The sequence below is a fragment of the Thunnus thynnus genome, chromosome 2 (genome assembly GCF_963924715.1).
Source record: "Thunnus thynnus chromosome 2, fThuThy2.1, whole genome shotgun sequence".
In the NCBI taxonomy this organism is placed as follows: Eukaryota; Metazoa; Chordata; class Actinopteri; order Scombriformes; family Scombridae; genus Thunnus; species Thunnus thynnus.
This window is the reverse complement of record NC_089518.1, coordinates 28,286,293-28,301,928: the sequence shown is the minus strand read 5'-3', so window position 1 is coordinate 28,301,928 and position 15,636 is coordinate 28,286,293. Positions and strand designations below refer to the sequence as shown.

The window sequence follows — 15,636 nt, the reverse complement described above, 5'->3', positions numbered from 1 at the left end:
CCAGTGTTTCGAATTCGATTAAATTTGAAGGAATGATGCATCTTTTTTGATTGGCATTATTTTGGGAGGATGGCTGCTTTTATGTTCTTTCTTCAGTGTGCTCAACCAAATTTCTTCTTACTTCCCCTCAGCTGGTTCATGTCCTGAACATGATGTCCGCTAAGATCCTGACATACTCAGTCTCGGATGACGAGACTGTTGCTGACCTGCAGCTGAGGATCGAAAAAGACACCAACATCCCTGCAGCCAACCAGGAGCTGCTGCTGGAGGCAGGATTAGCCTTGGAGCCTCATGGACTGGCCACGCAGTGCGCCATAGATTACACAGTAATATCTAACATCAACACCTCACACACAAAACTGGTACAGAATATCCAACAACATAGTGTGATAATGCACTGAGTTATAATATTATGTTTGTGTTGACAGGAGATAGACGGGCGACGGACAGACTTGCCTCTGGTCTTCCTGTTTGATCGCTCCTCTTGCAGTTATGAGCCCCAGTTTGCACCTCGAATCCTCCCTGAAAACATCCGCTTTGTCCGTGAGTCAACAACTACTCATCTTCAGTGCTGTTTATCTTTCTTTTTCTCAGTTAATTTCATTGGAAACTGCCTTATCGGTTAAAACACTATTGCCTTACAACTATTAAGTATGCATCACCGATGTGTGCGTGTTTAAACCACACGCACACATTGGTGATATAATGAGAAAAAAACATTGTGCTGCTACAAATGTTTAGAACAAAATGTGAAATGTTTTTGCTTTATGTGAACCACAGTTTTTTTATGCTTGTACTGAAAAGCTGAAATGCTTCCAGGTTTTAAGACTACAAACTTTCATCCTCAGTTGAATAGAAGGAAAAAATAATATTAAACATCCTTTTTTCTTTTCTTATTATGTGTTTTGTCTTTTTCTTTCTAACAGAAACGGACCCTAAGCACCTCCTGGCTTACAGCCCCCTGAGGAGGACTTGCGGCCAGGCATGGCACACAATCCGCTCCCTGAAGGAAGACTGGCAAAGACTGCAGCAGGGACAGAAAGCTGCCATGTAGGACACACACACACACACACACACACACAGATATATACTGTCTGAAACACACATTTATCAACACATTTCTTGTCCTCTTTCTTTCAGCATGAGCCTACTGAGACACAACTCTTCACTGTCCAAACAGAAAATTGAGATGGTGTCTATGTACCAGAGACTCATGGCCAAGCTGGACTTCTTCACCACCAGCCTTCACATAGATATGGATAAATACCAGGAGCAGACAACCACTGGGATCGGTACTGTGTTACAAAATCATATTGGTAGATAGTAAATGACTAAAGGAAGTTGACACTACACCTGTCAAAACTGTATTCACTCAGTTTTTGTAGCTGTCATGACTTTATGTCATGAAATCTGAAATGAGATTGCAGATTTGAAATAAAGAATCTGTCATACATTTATAGCTTAATTTGGATGTTTCATCTCAGGTGGAAAATGCACAAAAAATATATCCAGATTTGAATGTGTAGAACAACTCAGTTTGACTAATGACAGTCTTTTTACATCCTCTAGCCTCTGAGAAACTCCTGGGCGTGTGGAGAGAGATGGAGCAGACTGCTGTGAGCTGTGGTCAGGTAGACTCACGTGTGTGTGTGTGTGTGTGTGTGTGTGTGTGTGTGTGTGTGTGTGTGTGTGTGTGTGTGTGTAAGGTTTATTCAGATGTGCCTAAAAAAGACTGAAACCCATATGTGTGTGTCCAGGCCAAGGTGAGTGAACTGGAGGAGGAGATGATGCAGCTACAGCCAGACATAGTGGATGTGCAGAGACAGCCGTGGAGGAGCGGGGAGGCGCTGGACACACTGTAAGTCTGAAGCAAACTTAATAGTAAAAACAATAAAAAACAACAGTAAACAAACAGTAAACAGGTCTATTGATTGATTAATATATTATAAAATACAACATAGAGGTCCATCAACCATTTGACAAGATGGAGACAGGCATTCATTTCCTGACATGAACAAAATAAACAAAATAATGACTAAACATAGATGATTGAATCTTAAGAACAAACGATTTATAAAATATTTTTAGGAAGTACTCAAGATCACATCAAATAAGACAGCAAATTTCATTGAAGAAAAGGTTTAACACAAAATACTGCTTCTTGAACTGCTCTCCTCCCCTCTATGATCCTCAGTGAAGGAAAGGCCATGGAGCTGTTCCGCAAACTGAGAGAGAAACCCAGAGGTTTGGATTTTTCATGCATCTTTTCACTTGTTACTTAACACTCGTCATGGTGTGTCTGTGTGAAAATAAACCTACTTTTATGTCCTTCCCCTGCTCAGACCAGCGGTGCTCAGGGGACAGTCAGGAGGTGGTGCGTTTGGTGGTTCAGGCTGTGCAGTTCTACGAGAGGAAGCTCAGAGACTTCTACACACACCTCAGGTACTCGCACACAACACACTATACACTATACACACTATACAGTTTAATTCCAGTACAAGATCATGTACAGTAGAACAGGGCACACGTTACATTGCAGAAATCATACGAGGAAGAATAACTCTTAAAATATATCCTTGTGAATCCTGAGCAGCTCTGTGGAATGTGTCTATCTGCATAAAAACTGAAGCAAACAGGAAATACTTTTCTTTTCCTGTCAATGCACAGTATTTTGAACTCCCTGTACTACCAACACAGTTATCACGCAACCTTCTGAGTTGTCAGATGACGCGGACGTTTGGAAGTCCTTAACATGGATTCTTTCCGATCGTTCCCACTCATTTGACAAGTCAAGTCAAGTTGACTTTATTGTCATTATGCAAGCATGAACAAGAACGAAACCGCACTTGCATCGACCTCAAACGGTAGATTTGTATTCAGAGAAAAGCATGAAATGTTACTGTGACATCTGTGAACGTGATTAGCTGTCACGGTGCTTTTTCTGCCAAGATTAGTCATAATGTCTGTTGAGAAGTCTCTGACAGAGAAGAGGTATATTTGGAAAAAACTAAAGTGAAAACACCTGTGCTGGTGGATCACTGCTGTGTGGGGGCTGAAATTACTTAATTACATTTACTATAAATGTGATGGCTACGTATACAGCAAAACATTTACAACCCTTAATGAATGGCATGCCAACATTTATAACTTTAGATTTGATGGCTTATTATAAAGTGTAAAAAGTCACAAACCTTTATTAGTGAAAGCTTTTCATTTTTTTAAACAAAGTCATCAGGTCTGCAGTTATAAATGTTCCTCTAGATTAGAAGGTAGAGGATCAAATAACCTTTTAGAGGTTTAAATGTGTGTTCACAACATGTTTTTTCATTTATTTTTTATTTCCGTATTGCAACAATTTATTATTTTAACCTACTTTTAACCTACTAGTCGTCCATAAAAGATGATTTATTAGAAACTCGTACAGACAGTAGTGACAAGCGTGTGTGTGTCTGTGTGTGTGTGTGTGTGTGTGTGCGTGGGTGGGTATTTTGCAGTAAAACAGCGTTATGCCGTCAGCGCGTGATGGAGCTGCTGCCAAAGGTTGAAGGTGTGGTGCAGAGAATGGCAGAGAGCGAACAAGTCCTGATGAGTCTGCAGGAAAAACGACAGAGAGAGCTGTGGAACCTGCTCAAAGTCGCCTGTGTGAGGAAACACGAACTGCACACAGACACTGAATATAATTAGATATTATGAATTTGGTTTCCATAAACTATAATCACAGAACAGCAGCATGTCTGCACATGAAGACAATTTCTCTTTGATTGAATATATTTAATGTAATTCTCAAGCACATCTGTTTCTGTTCCAACATAATTCATTTGAAATATCTTCTCTAATTGAAAATAGTTTAGATGTTAAAAATCCAAATACCAAAAGCTTAGTTGTTAATAATTTGGTTCTTCATATCATCCGGAACAAACAGATGACGTATACTGTGTTAATTAAGATTAAAGTGCATCCTCTTTTCTTCTGTAGAGTAAAGTTCGCAGCCCGGTAAGTGGGAGTCCTGATGGATTACGAACCCCTTCTTCAGTACCGCCTCTACTGACGCCCAGACACAGTTTACAGCAGTTGTGAGTGCACACACACACACACACACACACACACACACAGTGTTGTTCTCACTGAGGGTCCAAGGCTCATCCATTCACGCCCAAACTGTCACGAAAACACATAACTTCCCAACATAATTATTTTGTTATTTAACAAGCTGGGGGAGTTTTCTTTGTATACTGATGATGATGATGACTTTAGGCTTGCCTTAACACGCTCCGCCGCCAACCTTTCAGAGGTCACAAAAACATTTTCTGTACATACATAGATTAATTTATCAGAAACGTGACTAACATGCACATGAATCGCTTTGGGTGCGTCTGCAGTGATGAGTCTCTTGTGGAGGAGAGCAGGACATTCGAGAGTCGTCTCCAGAGTTTGCTGCATGACACCATCCAGGAATCAGACAGCAGTATGGAGGTAATGTACATAATCACACTCCCTCACATCAAACTGCAAAGTCCTCTCTTCTCCTGCTCTCACACTGCCATGCAGCTGCCTTTTTCTGAGCTATGTGTGATGACTATTATTACTTAAGGCTAAAAACACCACCCGTTGTTTTTGTCCTAGATGCTGAGGGAGTGGACGTGGCTGCGTGGAAGCCAGAGTTTTTCCAGTGACCTCTCGTAAATTGGGATCCAGTGTTTGCTTACTCGCTGTACTCTACTGCCTCTGTGTGGATGGGATGTCGAATTACATTGAGGTTGTGTTGGCAGCTTTTCTGTGGATGTCACCGTTTATGAGCTAGTGATAGCTGCTGGCAGATATTTGCTTTGTGAGATTAGGCAGTGAAGGTAAACATACTCACGAGTCCTGTCTGACTTTGTAAAACAGAAAAATTATATCCAGTCTGTAGAGCACTGAAGCAAAGTCTCTGATTGTGATAAATATCAGAGAAATGAAATAAAGCAAGATTATTTATTTACCAAACTGTAGTTTCAACAGAACAAGTAATACTTTTAGGTAAAAATTGTACTTCATCATGCCCAGATCAAAAGAAATCTGTTTTTAAAATCTCAATCAGCACATTCCTACAGTGTTAACATACTGTATGTGAAGAGGACTGCAGACTTTACAAAGCTTCAAAATGAATCTCTCTTAACACAGTGACCTTAAACACATTTTACATTTTATCTTGCGCTCAATACGAGAGTCCGTGACCATAATTTCTGTGCTACCAAAATGTTATGTCGCTATGTGTCATATGGGACTTCTATCAGGAATCTACATATTTTATTTTTAAGATGCATGTACATCCAGCACAAGTAAAAAATTGGGTTTCAGTTATATTCTGAAGATGTCTTGGACTTGAATTGTGCACCTAAATGTAAATGTTTTCTATATATGTCTCGTTGGACCATCATTTGTTATCACAAATTTTAATTTAGTAAGACAATCATTAATGGGAGGCTACTACCGCTATATGCCGAATGACTGTATGAATGTGATTATTTTTTTTATTTAGGTGGACACACCTGTACAATATGATGCGTTCCAGTAGCCCTGCAGTAAATACCGCTTTGTTTGGACATTATGACATTAAATCAGAGGAAAGACAAAACAAACAGAAAATCTCACCAGTATCTGATGATTTATATAGATGATGTACAATCTAAAACCTGATTTTGAAACATTTCATTTAACTGAGACAATGAAACATTAAGACACAAAATTGGGTCAGATATTGTAGCTAAACTGTAGAAACTGCTACAAAGGTGATTAACTCCGTTTTAATAATTTGCTCTGTCCGTTATATGTGAATCAGTGTGTGCTGGATATCATTAATACCGCTTCACGACTTCATGATTTGGCTCCTAAGCTGCACCTCTTGGAGATAATGTACTCGTCTTAATCCCAACTATTGGAACAAACCTTTACTGCATATAGATTACATACATAAAGTGATGGGAGATGTTACATGTTGTGCCTGTGATATTCTGTTGTCTATATGTGTATTGAATGTTTGATAGCTGTTAAGACTGCAATAGTGTCAGAAAATAGACATTTCATGATTTTAAAACAAAGTTGAATTTTGTATCTTGAATACAGTGTTTTATTGTACTAATTTGACTACTTTCTGTTTTTCTGGGAATGATGTCAACCAAAAAAGAAAAAAAAAAAAAAAAAAAACACCAGAAAAAATACATGACTCGTACAGATGAATGCTGATGATAGTGTTTGACATTTCTTTATTCCATTAATTCAATAAAATCAGTTTGAGGTCCTAACTGTTGGCTAACTTTCCTATACAAAGCACAGCACAGGTAAAGTGAGATGTAGTGGTAAAGGTTGAACAGGTACAGGACACAAAACGAGACAAAGAGGTGACACAGAAATCCAAATTGCCATCGGCCCCTTTTTTTTTTAACCAAACAGGAACCTGAAAAATAGACATTTAGGCAACTGAAGGTTCACAGCTCATAACTGTGTTACTGAGGTTAAACGGTGGAATCAAAGTCTGAGAAGGATCAGCTACTCTTTGTCTGTTGTACTGAAGTCTCTTCAGCTTTTACTGCATCCGTTTACAGTCGCTGTACTTGTCAATGTGACAACGAAAAGTCAAAAACTTCCCTCTAGCCTTGAAAGCATGCAACAAAACCACGATCTACCGGAACACGCATCCTCTAATAATCTAATTATTCTGTCTAAAACCCAAATATATCTGAACAAACTGAGCTGACCACGCAGTCAAAAATAAATCTGGTGCTTTAAATCTCATTTTCAGAAAGAATACAGACATATTTGAGACACAAATGCTATAGTGAGAGCGCACTGGTGATAAGTAGCACATTATTTGGAAAAAATGGATGACTTGGCATGACTTTGCTACTGACAGCTCTGTTGTTTTGCTGTATTCTGGTAGTAATTACTCCAAAGTTGGTTGTGGAATCTGTAAATAATGGGAAATGTAAAAGTAACTAACACAAAATTATGCTTGATTCCTTTTAAAGTAACAGTACTGGAGGTCTTGGGGTTGCAAGGTTAAGGCCAAAGAATGTGTGTGTGGACTGTGTCTGCGTGCACATATCTGTGTGCGTGTGTGTGTGTGAAGGACTCAGAGGGAAGATGTGTTTAAGTGTCGCTGAGTGGACCTTTGAGGTGTTGTCACATTTGGGCTCTTTATTCTTCTCCTATGTTGCTTTCCTCTCTTCCTGTCTGTCCTCACGCCAAATCTTTATGCCTCCAGCTCGAAACCCATGCCGACCTTGTGTCCGCCACCGTTGACGTTCTTTCCGTCAACCAGAGCTGAGAGAGTGAGCTTCACTCCTGCGGGGAAGATTATGTATCAGCTATGCCATGTCTATGCACTGTTATAGAAAACAGCAACAAAGAAACAAGTGATAAACTAACCTGGCCTGAGGGTTTGTGTGTATCCAACTCCAACGAGGCAGGCGTTGTTAACTTTGGCCTGTGAGGAGAAACAAAACACCATGAACATTTGAGCTAAACATAGACACAGCATTAAATCATAAAATCAAAACAAAAAGAGGGAATTTGGCACTAAAAAGACTGTAACTTTGGAAGATATTGACTTGATTTGACTAATTTGGACGGCTGAAGCCTCATTTTATCTTCAAATAAACTTTTAAATACATTTTTGCATAGATTGAGGCTTGTGGATTTTGTCCCCCATCACTTACATTGTAAGTGCATTATGGAGGGATTTTCTAATGGTCAGAATGAACAGGAGGAATGATTATGGCAAGAAAAACATGTCAATGTTCGTTTGGGCACCTGACTATTGTTTTAGGACCTATCCTTTAAGAGACTTGACAGACAGGAACTGGGATGCAGTTACATAATTTGTACCATACATATATACAGATATATCAGTCTGAGGTCAGAAGCTACAGGGGAGTTACCTGATAGCTTAACAGTAAGTAATGTGACTGACTGAAATGTGTTTTGTTTTATTTCTCTTTTCCCTGTTCCCTGTCCCATTTTGGAATGGAATTCCAAAAGGGAAATTTTGCCACGTTTTGTGTGGATGTCCAATCAGCTGTGATGGTAAATGTAGTCAACTGAAGCATTAAATTCCTCAGTGTGTGCAGCCTCTGACACCCAACCTCCAAATGCACTCTGGCTCGAATAAAGAGTTTTCACACTATACCCCTAATTGAGATAGCTAGAGATAAGGATGAAAATCGGCGAAATGGTCCTGTAACACTAGTCCAGTTCTTACAGACAGAGAGGCGTCCTTATCCAGCTGGTATTTGGCTCCAATTCCAAATCGTGTGTTGTTGCTTCCGGCTGTCCAGGCCAAGTGGACCGCTGTCTCCATGTTGCTGTTCACCTTTTGGTAAATGGAGCCACCAAACTCTGTGCCGTCGTTACTGAAATACAGCAGCAAAACACAGTGTAAGAACTGAGAGAAACACAAAAAGCAGAGTTCAGGCTGAACTTAATGTTTTCTTCTGGAGAAATGCTTCCTGTCCCATTGCTGCCATCATCATCACATCCCCTTGAGGCATTTCTGTAATTATTGGCTACATAAACAAAATTGCCTTTGCTTGACTTTCTTCACTGAGATGTAGTAACTCACACGTTGGTGTGAAGCTGGAAGTCACCAGCCTTGTAGCCCAGGGCGAAGTTGTTCTGGGTGAGCTTAGATTTGGCAGTGTCAAAAGCCAGCTGGTAGCCAGCCAGCCAGCCCTCGTAGCCCAGCACAGCAGCCGCGTGGACGGTGGGACCGGCCATGTCGAAGTCCAGGTCGCAGCCCACGTTGACAAAGTCACGCTTGTAGGCGGTCTTCAGTTTGGCACTCTTCTTGCTACAGAAGATCGCAAGGAAAGGAATAAGAAAGTACACTGCATTATTGATATACTGATAATGTACTGTGCATCTGTATTGATTGTTTATTCCCATTGAAAGCTACTTATTATAAACAGGATTGCTCTTACCCGGTGTTGGGCACAAATGACGTGACCAAGCCAAGCTTCAAACCTTTAGCCAGCTACAGACAAGAAGAAATGGAGACACAATACATAAGCTAAGCTAATGTATATCTTTAAAGCTGTTTCAGGAGAGTAAAGTAAAATCACATGTTATGTTATGTCATAAGTACTCAATGTTATTTTTATAATGAATGATAATTATGTTACCTGGTCTTCCATGGTGACTTCTGTGGTGAGAGTATTGTCTGTGTTCCATTTCTGGTTGAAATTGAGACCCAGGTCCTTCACTTTATACTTGGTCTCCAGGTGGCCTCCTGACTTCCCTGTGTCTGTGTTGTTGGAGCCGGAGGTGGAGAACTCCTGCAGGATAAAAAAGGGATGGCGTAATGATGGGGGAGATGGAGATGGAGGTGGAAAATGAGATGGGCAGGGAAGCAGAAAGGCACGTGGGCCACATCAGAGCTCAGCTATAGACACTAGAGGCAAAGATGGTGAGAAAGCATTCATTCCCTGCTCCTCCTCTGCCACACAATCCTTAACAGGTTTGTATGGCTTGTTATCTTTTTTACTCGCTCATCTGAGAATGAGAAGATGAAGAGATGAGTTGGAAAGTGAAAATATAGGAAGGACTTGTGAGGGAGAGGTGGGTTGTGAGTGTGTCTTAGTGCTGTTATGGCGGCAGCAGCTGTGGGTAGCCGTGCCACTTTAGACAAGCTACTGCTGCGAAGGAAACTCTTGGCGGAAAGCCTGCACACATCATCTGCACACAAACGCAACTGGTATCACTGGCTTACCCTGCAGTGCACCTGTGTTTAATCATTACATACGCACACACACACACACACTCTCTCTCTCTCTCGCTTACCATCTGACAGGAACGTCCAAAGAAGAAGCAGAAAAAAGAGAAAAGAGAGAAAGTTGGTGAGAACCACAGAGTTTACAGTACATGCGGCAATTTATCCGTTCACTGGGAAAAAACGAAAGGCAGCGCCAAAGAAAGGGGAAACCTGGGAATTTGGTTTTGTGGAATGTGCTCATTTTGGTTTCACCATGGCAACATGTTTATAGCTACCAAGACAGAGCATGTCTGGAGCTAACTAAACACTCAGTGAAATGCAGCACTTTATTCCCATCATGATACAACTTGCCGCCTAAAGGAGGAGAGGATGAAACTTGCTGGACAGACAGTGTTACTCTGCTGACTCGGGCTGTTAGACTGATGTCTACTACATGTCAGGCTGCAAACACGCTCTAATATGGCTTGCTGCAAGGCCATGAGTCAGCCATTTGGTCTACACTGCAGAGAGCTACGAGAGGACATGAATCAAACACATCAGGCTGACATGAGATGACAGCAGTACTTACAACACCGCTCTGGGACTTGGTCTTTACATCCAGCTTCAGAACTCCGTAGCCTGGGGAGAAAGGAAATTGAGGAAGTTTAAAAAAAAAAAAGGTGAAATAATAACATATCTTTGTGCTGCACAGCGTGACTCTGAAACAGCTGCAGCAAAAATAAACATTTAAAATGACACAAAGAAAACATGTCCTCTAATATCAGTACTGTATCAACACAGCTTCTGACCAAACAGTTACGATGAAACAACAAGTGTTTATATGAACATTAATAGAATTTGTAGACTTACCATAGCCCTTATTGAAGATGTCTTTGGCAGATTTTCCCAGGTCTGAGTATGCAGGAGGGACGGCCATTGTGCCTGAGGGGAAACAGACAGGCACGTGAAGTTTCCACAGTTGATTCACAATAGTGAAGCATTCATACATACACACGCTTACATACACATGCATAGTTAAAGGGATACTCCAGCAATTTAGCAATGCACCTCCACAAAGTTGGGGGATTCACAACAGACAAGGGTCAAAATCAAGTTTTTTGGTCCTAGTGTGGGTCATGCTCCAAAAACCCTACATTTAGACCCAAGTAAAGGCCCAAATCTTTCATATTCCTCCAGTTTATATAACAGATGTTAAAAAGCCCATACTTTTCTTAGGCTCCCTCCAGAGCAACAGAAAATATTATAAGTACTATACGTTTTTTTTTCTGGATTACACCCTCCTATGAGGAGCGAGCTGATCTTCACATTTAAAGTCCCTTCTCCACTCAAAAATGTGTTTTGATTATTGTTACTTCACTTGGATGTTTGGGCTTCACTGTGCAGACTTCAAAACTATAAGCCTGTTTTCACCTTTATCTACTGAAGAGGTTGGGCCTTTGAGCAGGATTTGTGTCACCACAACTCGTTTGGAGCCAATCATGGTTGATTATGCAACTAACACAAGTGTGATGTGGAAACTTGAAACCTCCAGTGTACAAACACTGGCAACGGACTTAACAATGAAAGAGGAAAAACCTTTTGTCCAGCAGTTTAACTTTTCAAATATACAAAATTTGCATATTCATCAAGTCTGGATTTTTAAATGAGGGAGAAGGAATAGATGGAATTTTAAGGTTTCTAATGGAGTAAAAAAACAAACAAACATATTAAACACATTATTTTCCTAAGCAGAGTATTTTTTATGTATCTCACAACATGTCTAGAAGCGATCTTTAAAATCGGAGGAGTGCCCCTTTAAATCAAAATGCTACAACTAAAGCTGCAAACAAATACAAGCCGAACTGCTCTTGTGCACATGAAGCTCTGCACCTTTGTGGTAGCAACACGTAAGTGCTGTATTCATTCGCTCACACATTAAGCAGCACGGGTAGCACTTTCCACTAAATATTTACTTGCAAAAAGAGTCAGTAAACATAGCTGGGAGACCCTAGCCATCTGGAGGAGGCCTGTGTAGGTGCTGGTGATATACAGCTTCACTCCTCCCCCTCCGTCTTCCATGTGAACCCTATTGATTGCCTGGCAGCAGTCCATTAGCAAGCAAAGGAGGCTGTTAAACTAATGGGAGTGATTCTCTACGAGAGAGGGACTAAAAATGTGCAGGAGCAAATATTTTAAAAGACTAACAGAGGAATCTTCTGCATGTCTTTCTACTGTGTTTTTAAAATATTAACAACATCCCTGTAATTCTATGCATGTGAGGAAATATATATAATTTCTATGGTGTGTAAAGAAATAATATGCAAGCAATGGCAGTAGAGCTAACATAAGCAGCAGCAGGTTTGGTTAGTCAGCAACTACCAGTCCTGCAATCCACTGCACTGCACCGGGCTTCAGACAGTCATCAGGGTCCCCTGAGTCAGTGTGTGTGTGTGTGTGTGTGTGCATAATCCAGTGTGTGTGTAAAGATATTTTTGACAAGGTGACTTTGCAGGAGCATTTAGAATATCCTGCATTTGCTTACAATGTAAAACGGGTTTAATGTCTTACTACTGACTGTTTCTGTCCTACTGCTCCCCTAAATGTTAATCTCACACGTCACATTTTTTTCTGCAAAGGATGGAGAGGGTTTTAGCCGCCTCTATCTGCTAATGCATTTGTGTTTGAGTCAGTGCAGACAATCAAAATGTTGTCACTGGAATCAAACACGATGGAATAGACAAAAGGGTAAAGATGATCTTGGAATCTTTTTGAACAAGATTAATGTCAATCCAGGGACCCTGATGATGCGTCATCTGTCTCTACACATACACACACATCCCCCACTCACCATGTCCCTTGGGTACGTGGTGCTGACATGTCACACATTGGTCTTTGTTCTCTGCCTGCTTGTCTTTTCCTGTCTTGTCCTGATGCACCACACTCTCCACTTTATTCTCTGCCATGTCTCTTCAGATGAAGGGAAATGCAAGGAGGGACAATAGAAAACTTTGGCAAAGTAGTCCTGTACTGTTTTTACCAACAACAGCACAATATGTGGGCTTGTTCTGTAGCTGCTGTGAATATAAGCGTGTTCCTTTAGCATGCAGTCGTAGCTGGCTTCTTTTCTATTCAGAAAACTGGCCAACTATTGCATCACATTGTACAGTATGTGCATAAGCCAATAGATGATGAACGCATGTACTTTGTGCACAACATGCGAACAAGATAAGGTCTGTGTACAGAACCTGTGTGGCACTGAGAGATGGCATTTTTATCAGACAAAGAGCGCTGATTAGATGGAAGATTGCTACAAAACGATGATCTGGTACAATGTACGCATAATACGAGAGCACAGATAACATAGCACCTTATATTGGATAAGGGTCTGTCCAGACATAACTTCAAGAGCACTTTTAAAAAGCCTATGAGGAGTCATTCACCTCTCTCACGTCACCTATAAGCCAGAGGAGCATAGCCCTATATGTAATCTGTCTCCATATTTGCCCTTTGCACATTCAGATGTGGTGTGGTGCTTATGACAGCCATATTCCTCACGTACAAACACCTGTCTATACGTTATAAAATGTGTCAAAGGGTCCTGTCTGTCTCTGTGTTCTGCATTTCTCAAACTCTGCACGCCAGCTGACCTGCATTTTGCTGACTGCGCACAATTCCTGGACTGTCTTTGTCACTTCACCTTCTCAACACTCCTCACCTCCGTCACCGCACAGGCCATTTTTGACCCTTTCCCTCCTGGCCTTCATCCCTCAGTCGCAACATTCGGCTCTAAATTTAGCCCCAGTGAACCTGACACTACAACACATGTGACTAGGATTTCAAAATGGGTCCTCCTTCAGGTTCAGCCTATTAAAGCCCCCATAAAAATGAATGTAGGCTGTATCTGTCCTCATTGTACCTCCATGTTGTATGTATATACAGTCACACTCCAACTGCCTCTTGTCCAAATAATTCTGTTCAGCTGCAACCAGATGACGGCCTTGGCCGAGCTCAAAGGTCAAAATGAGACCAATAAACAACAGAAACATGTGAAAGGAAAACCCCCACACAAACAAGATGGTGGGTGCAGCTGTTGACAATCAAACACATACAAATAGTATCTTTACAAATACAAATCTCTGTATTTTTCCAAAAAATGTATGTGTTGGTACAGTTTTATGTGTTTGTAGTAATTTACTTTTAAAACATTATCACTTGCGAACAAATAAGTAGTTTTGCGAAGGGAATCCTGAAGAACATATAGTATTTTGTGACGATTTCAACCCATACATTAGAGACCTGGCAATAATATTCAGGTACAGCTGTTAAAAATATGTTTTATATACACAGGAAAATCTGTTTAAATTGCCAATTTTTCAGTTATAATCATAATCATAATGAGCAAATGTACTGCTTACTTAAAAACTGTTACATTTTATATATATAACTGGTGAAAAGCAACCAACTTCTTGTATTTTTTAAGGGACACCTGTGTGTTACTGTAGGGCGTTTTTACTTGAAAACTGTCTAATCAATTATGAAAATGTGTGAATTGTTTGTCTTAGACACTAATTAACAGATTGTGAACCAAAAAAAAGAAAACTATAAAACTGTGTAAACAGGCAGTTACCAAACTGTGGTCAAACCCTCTGATAACGTGAAACCAAGACAAGTGTGTGTGTGGCATATAACGGGAGGAATGTGTGAGTGTGAGATAAGGTCAAGTGCAGTCAAGTTACACTAAGACAATTTATAGTTTGAATGTAAAGTGCAATGTTGGTGACGTATTTACTCCACAGTCACTTTCAGTAGACTTGAAGGTGTATTATGACAACAGTTAGACTACTGTTGTCGGTACACACCTGTTATTGTACTGTATTATTATTAATTTAATTTTTCACCTCCAAATGAGGTTAATAAATCCACACACAGTCCTGATTTCAGAACTTTGGATAGCGATCATCCATAGACCACAATCTCCCATTAATAAACATTTAAAAAGTTAAAATAACAAAGGTTTCACTTATTATTCCAAGCTGACCTTGATGTTTTGTTTATATAATAAATATTCACAGTGTAGGTCACTACTGCTCTGTTTATAACAGCTACTCTGCGCTACAGATTGTGTAATTACATAGGAAGGAGAGTGCGTAAAGGTAGCAGTGCCAAAAGATAACAGGCCTCATGTTATGTGGCTGCTCATGGACCTTGTGCTTTTACAGATGAAACGTTTAACAAGATTTCACGTCTCCATGTCCCATAAGCACAAATGAGTGTTTTTTATTTGCCAGATGCGTCCACCTCTGGTTTCCATTGTTCGTGCGTCAGCGAGATGTCTGTTGTGCACCTGCTTACAAACACTGCAAACCCTGACATTTTAAAACACACATACTCTGTATTTTTCATCTATTACATTCTGGATGCTGCCCTGCAAAGATAAAATATTCCACTTTTACAGAGAATAACACCCTCCTCATGCGCCACAGCTATCAGTACTCGCAAACACGTTTTACCCAGTAGACAGATCAATTTAGAGGCAATTTACGTAAGTTGTGAATTTCAGTGAACTGATGGGATGCACAGGCCTAAACTGGCATCAAAACCCTGGCACACCCGCTTGCTGCACTGCCACCCCCTTTATGTGTGACTCATGCCTCACTGACAGTCAAAACGCTCCTGTCAACAGCTAAGAGAAACATGCAGTTAAATCGACATTAAACCATAACTTTTTTGAAAGTAGGATTTTGTAAAAGTGCGTTATTTCCTACCTGTATTTATGGGGCGGAGTGTACAGAGTTTCTGTGCGCTGGTCGCTGCAGCGGGACACCGTGAAGGAGAAAGCAGACGGACACACTGAGCAGGCGCGAGTCAGACCTCCGGCCGAGGGCGGGGCCGTTGTGCAATTGACATTGAGG

At 40.7% G+C, this 15,636-nt stretch overlaps 2 protein-coding genes across 3 annotated transcripts in view; one reads left to right on the top strand and one right to left on the bottom strand.

Moving 5' to 3' along the window:
- ikbkb (inhibitor of nuclear factor kappa B kinase subunit beta) overlaps positions 1-6,733 on the top strand; it is a 21,965-nt gene extending 15,232 nt beyond the window's left edge. Inside the window, exons 11-22 of the mRNA XM_067614490.1 lie at positions 132-326; positions 429-543; positions 927-1,050; positions 1,141-1,292; positions 1,570-1,631; positions 1,758-1,858; positions 2,195-2,244; positions 2,343-2,442; positions 3,495-3,642; positions 3,976-4,073; positions 4,380-4,473; positions 4,624-6,733. Coding sequence (XP_067470591.1) covers positions 132-326; positions 429-543; positions 927-1,050; positions 1,141-1,292; positions 1,570-1,631; positions 1,758-1,858; positions 2,195-2,244; positions 2,343-2,442; positions 3,495-3,642; positions 3,976-4,073; positions 4,380-4,473; positions 4,624-4,683 — 1,299 coding nt within the window. The 3' untranslated portion in view covers positions 4,684-6,733. The remainder of the gene's footprint in view (positions 1-131; positions 327-428; positions 544-926; positions 1,051-1,140; positions 1,293-1,569; positions 1,632-1,757; positions 1,859-2,194; positions 2,245-2,342; positions 2,443-3,494; positions 3,643-3,975; positions 4,074-4,379; positions 4,474-4,623) is intronic.
- Positions 6,226-15,636, bottom strand: vdac3 (voltage-dependent anion channel 3). Of its 2 annotated transcripts, XM_067614528.1 has the most exons (10): positions 15,490-15,636; positions 12,573-12,691; positions 10,595-10,666; positions 10,314-10,363; positions 9,156-9,308; positions 8,955-9,007; positions 8,597-8,824; positions 8,237-8,387; positions 7,405-7,462; positions 6,226-7,320 (listed from the first exon to the last, which is right to left on the bottom strand). In XM_067614528.1, exons 2-10 carry the CDS (start codon positions 12,685-12,687, stop codon positions 7,229-7,231), a joined length of 972 nt encoding a protein of 323 aa, XP_067470629.1. In that variant the 5' UTR covers positions 12,688-12,691; positions 15,490-15,636; the 3' UTR covers positions 6,226-7,228. The 2 variants fall into 2 exon arrangements, with proteins under 2 accessions (XP_067470629.1, XP_067470637.1); XM_067614536.1 differs by lacking the exon at positions 12,573-12,691 and having other exon boundaries at positions 15,490-15,608.

Coding starts and splice junctions, on each gene's coding strand:
- vdac3 (XM_067614528.1), bottom strand. CDS start 12,687: ATGGCAGAGAATAAAGTGGAGAGTGTGGTGCATCAGGACAAGACAGGA. Junction 10,364..10,594: donor CATCTTCAATAAGGGCTATG/GTAAGTCTACAA, acceptor CTTTCTCCCCAG/GCTACGGAGTTCTGAAGCTG. Junction 8,388..8,596: donor TTCCAGCTTCACACCAACGT/GTGAGTTACTAC, acceptor GCTGTATTTCAG/TAACGACGGCACAGAGTTTG.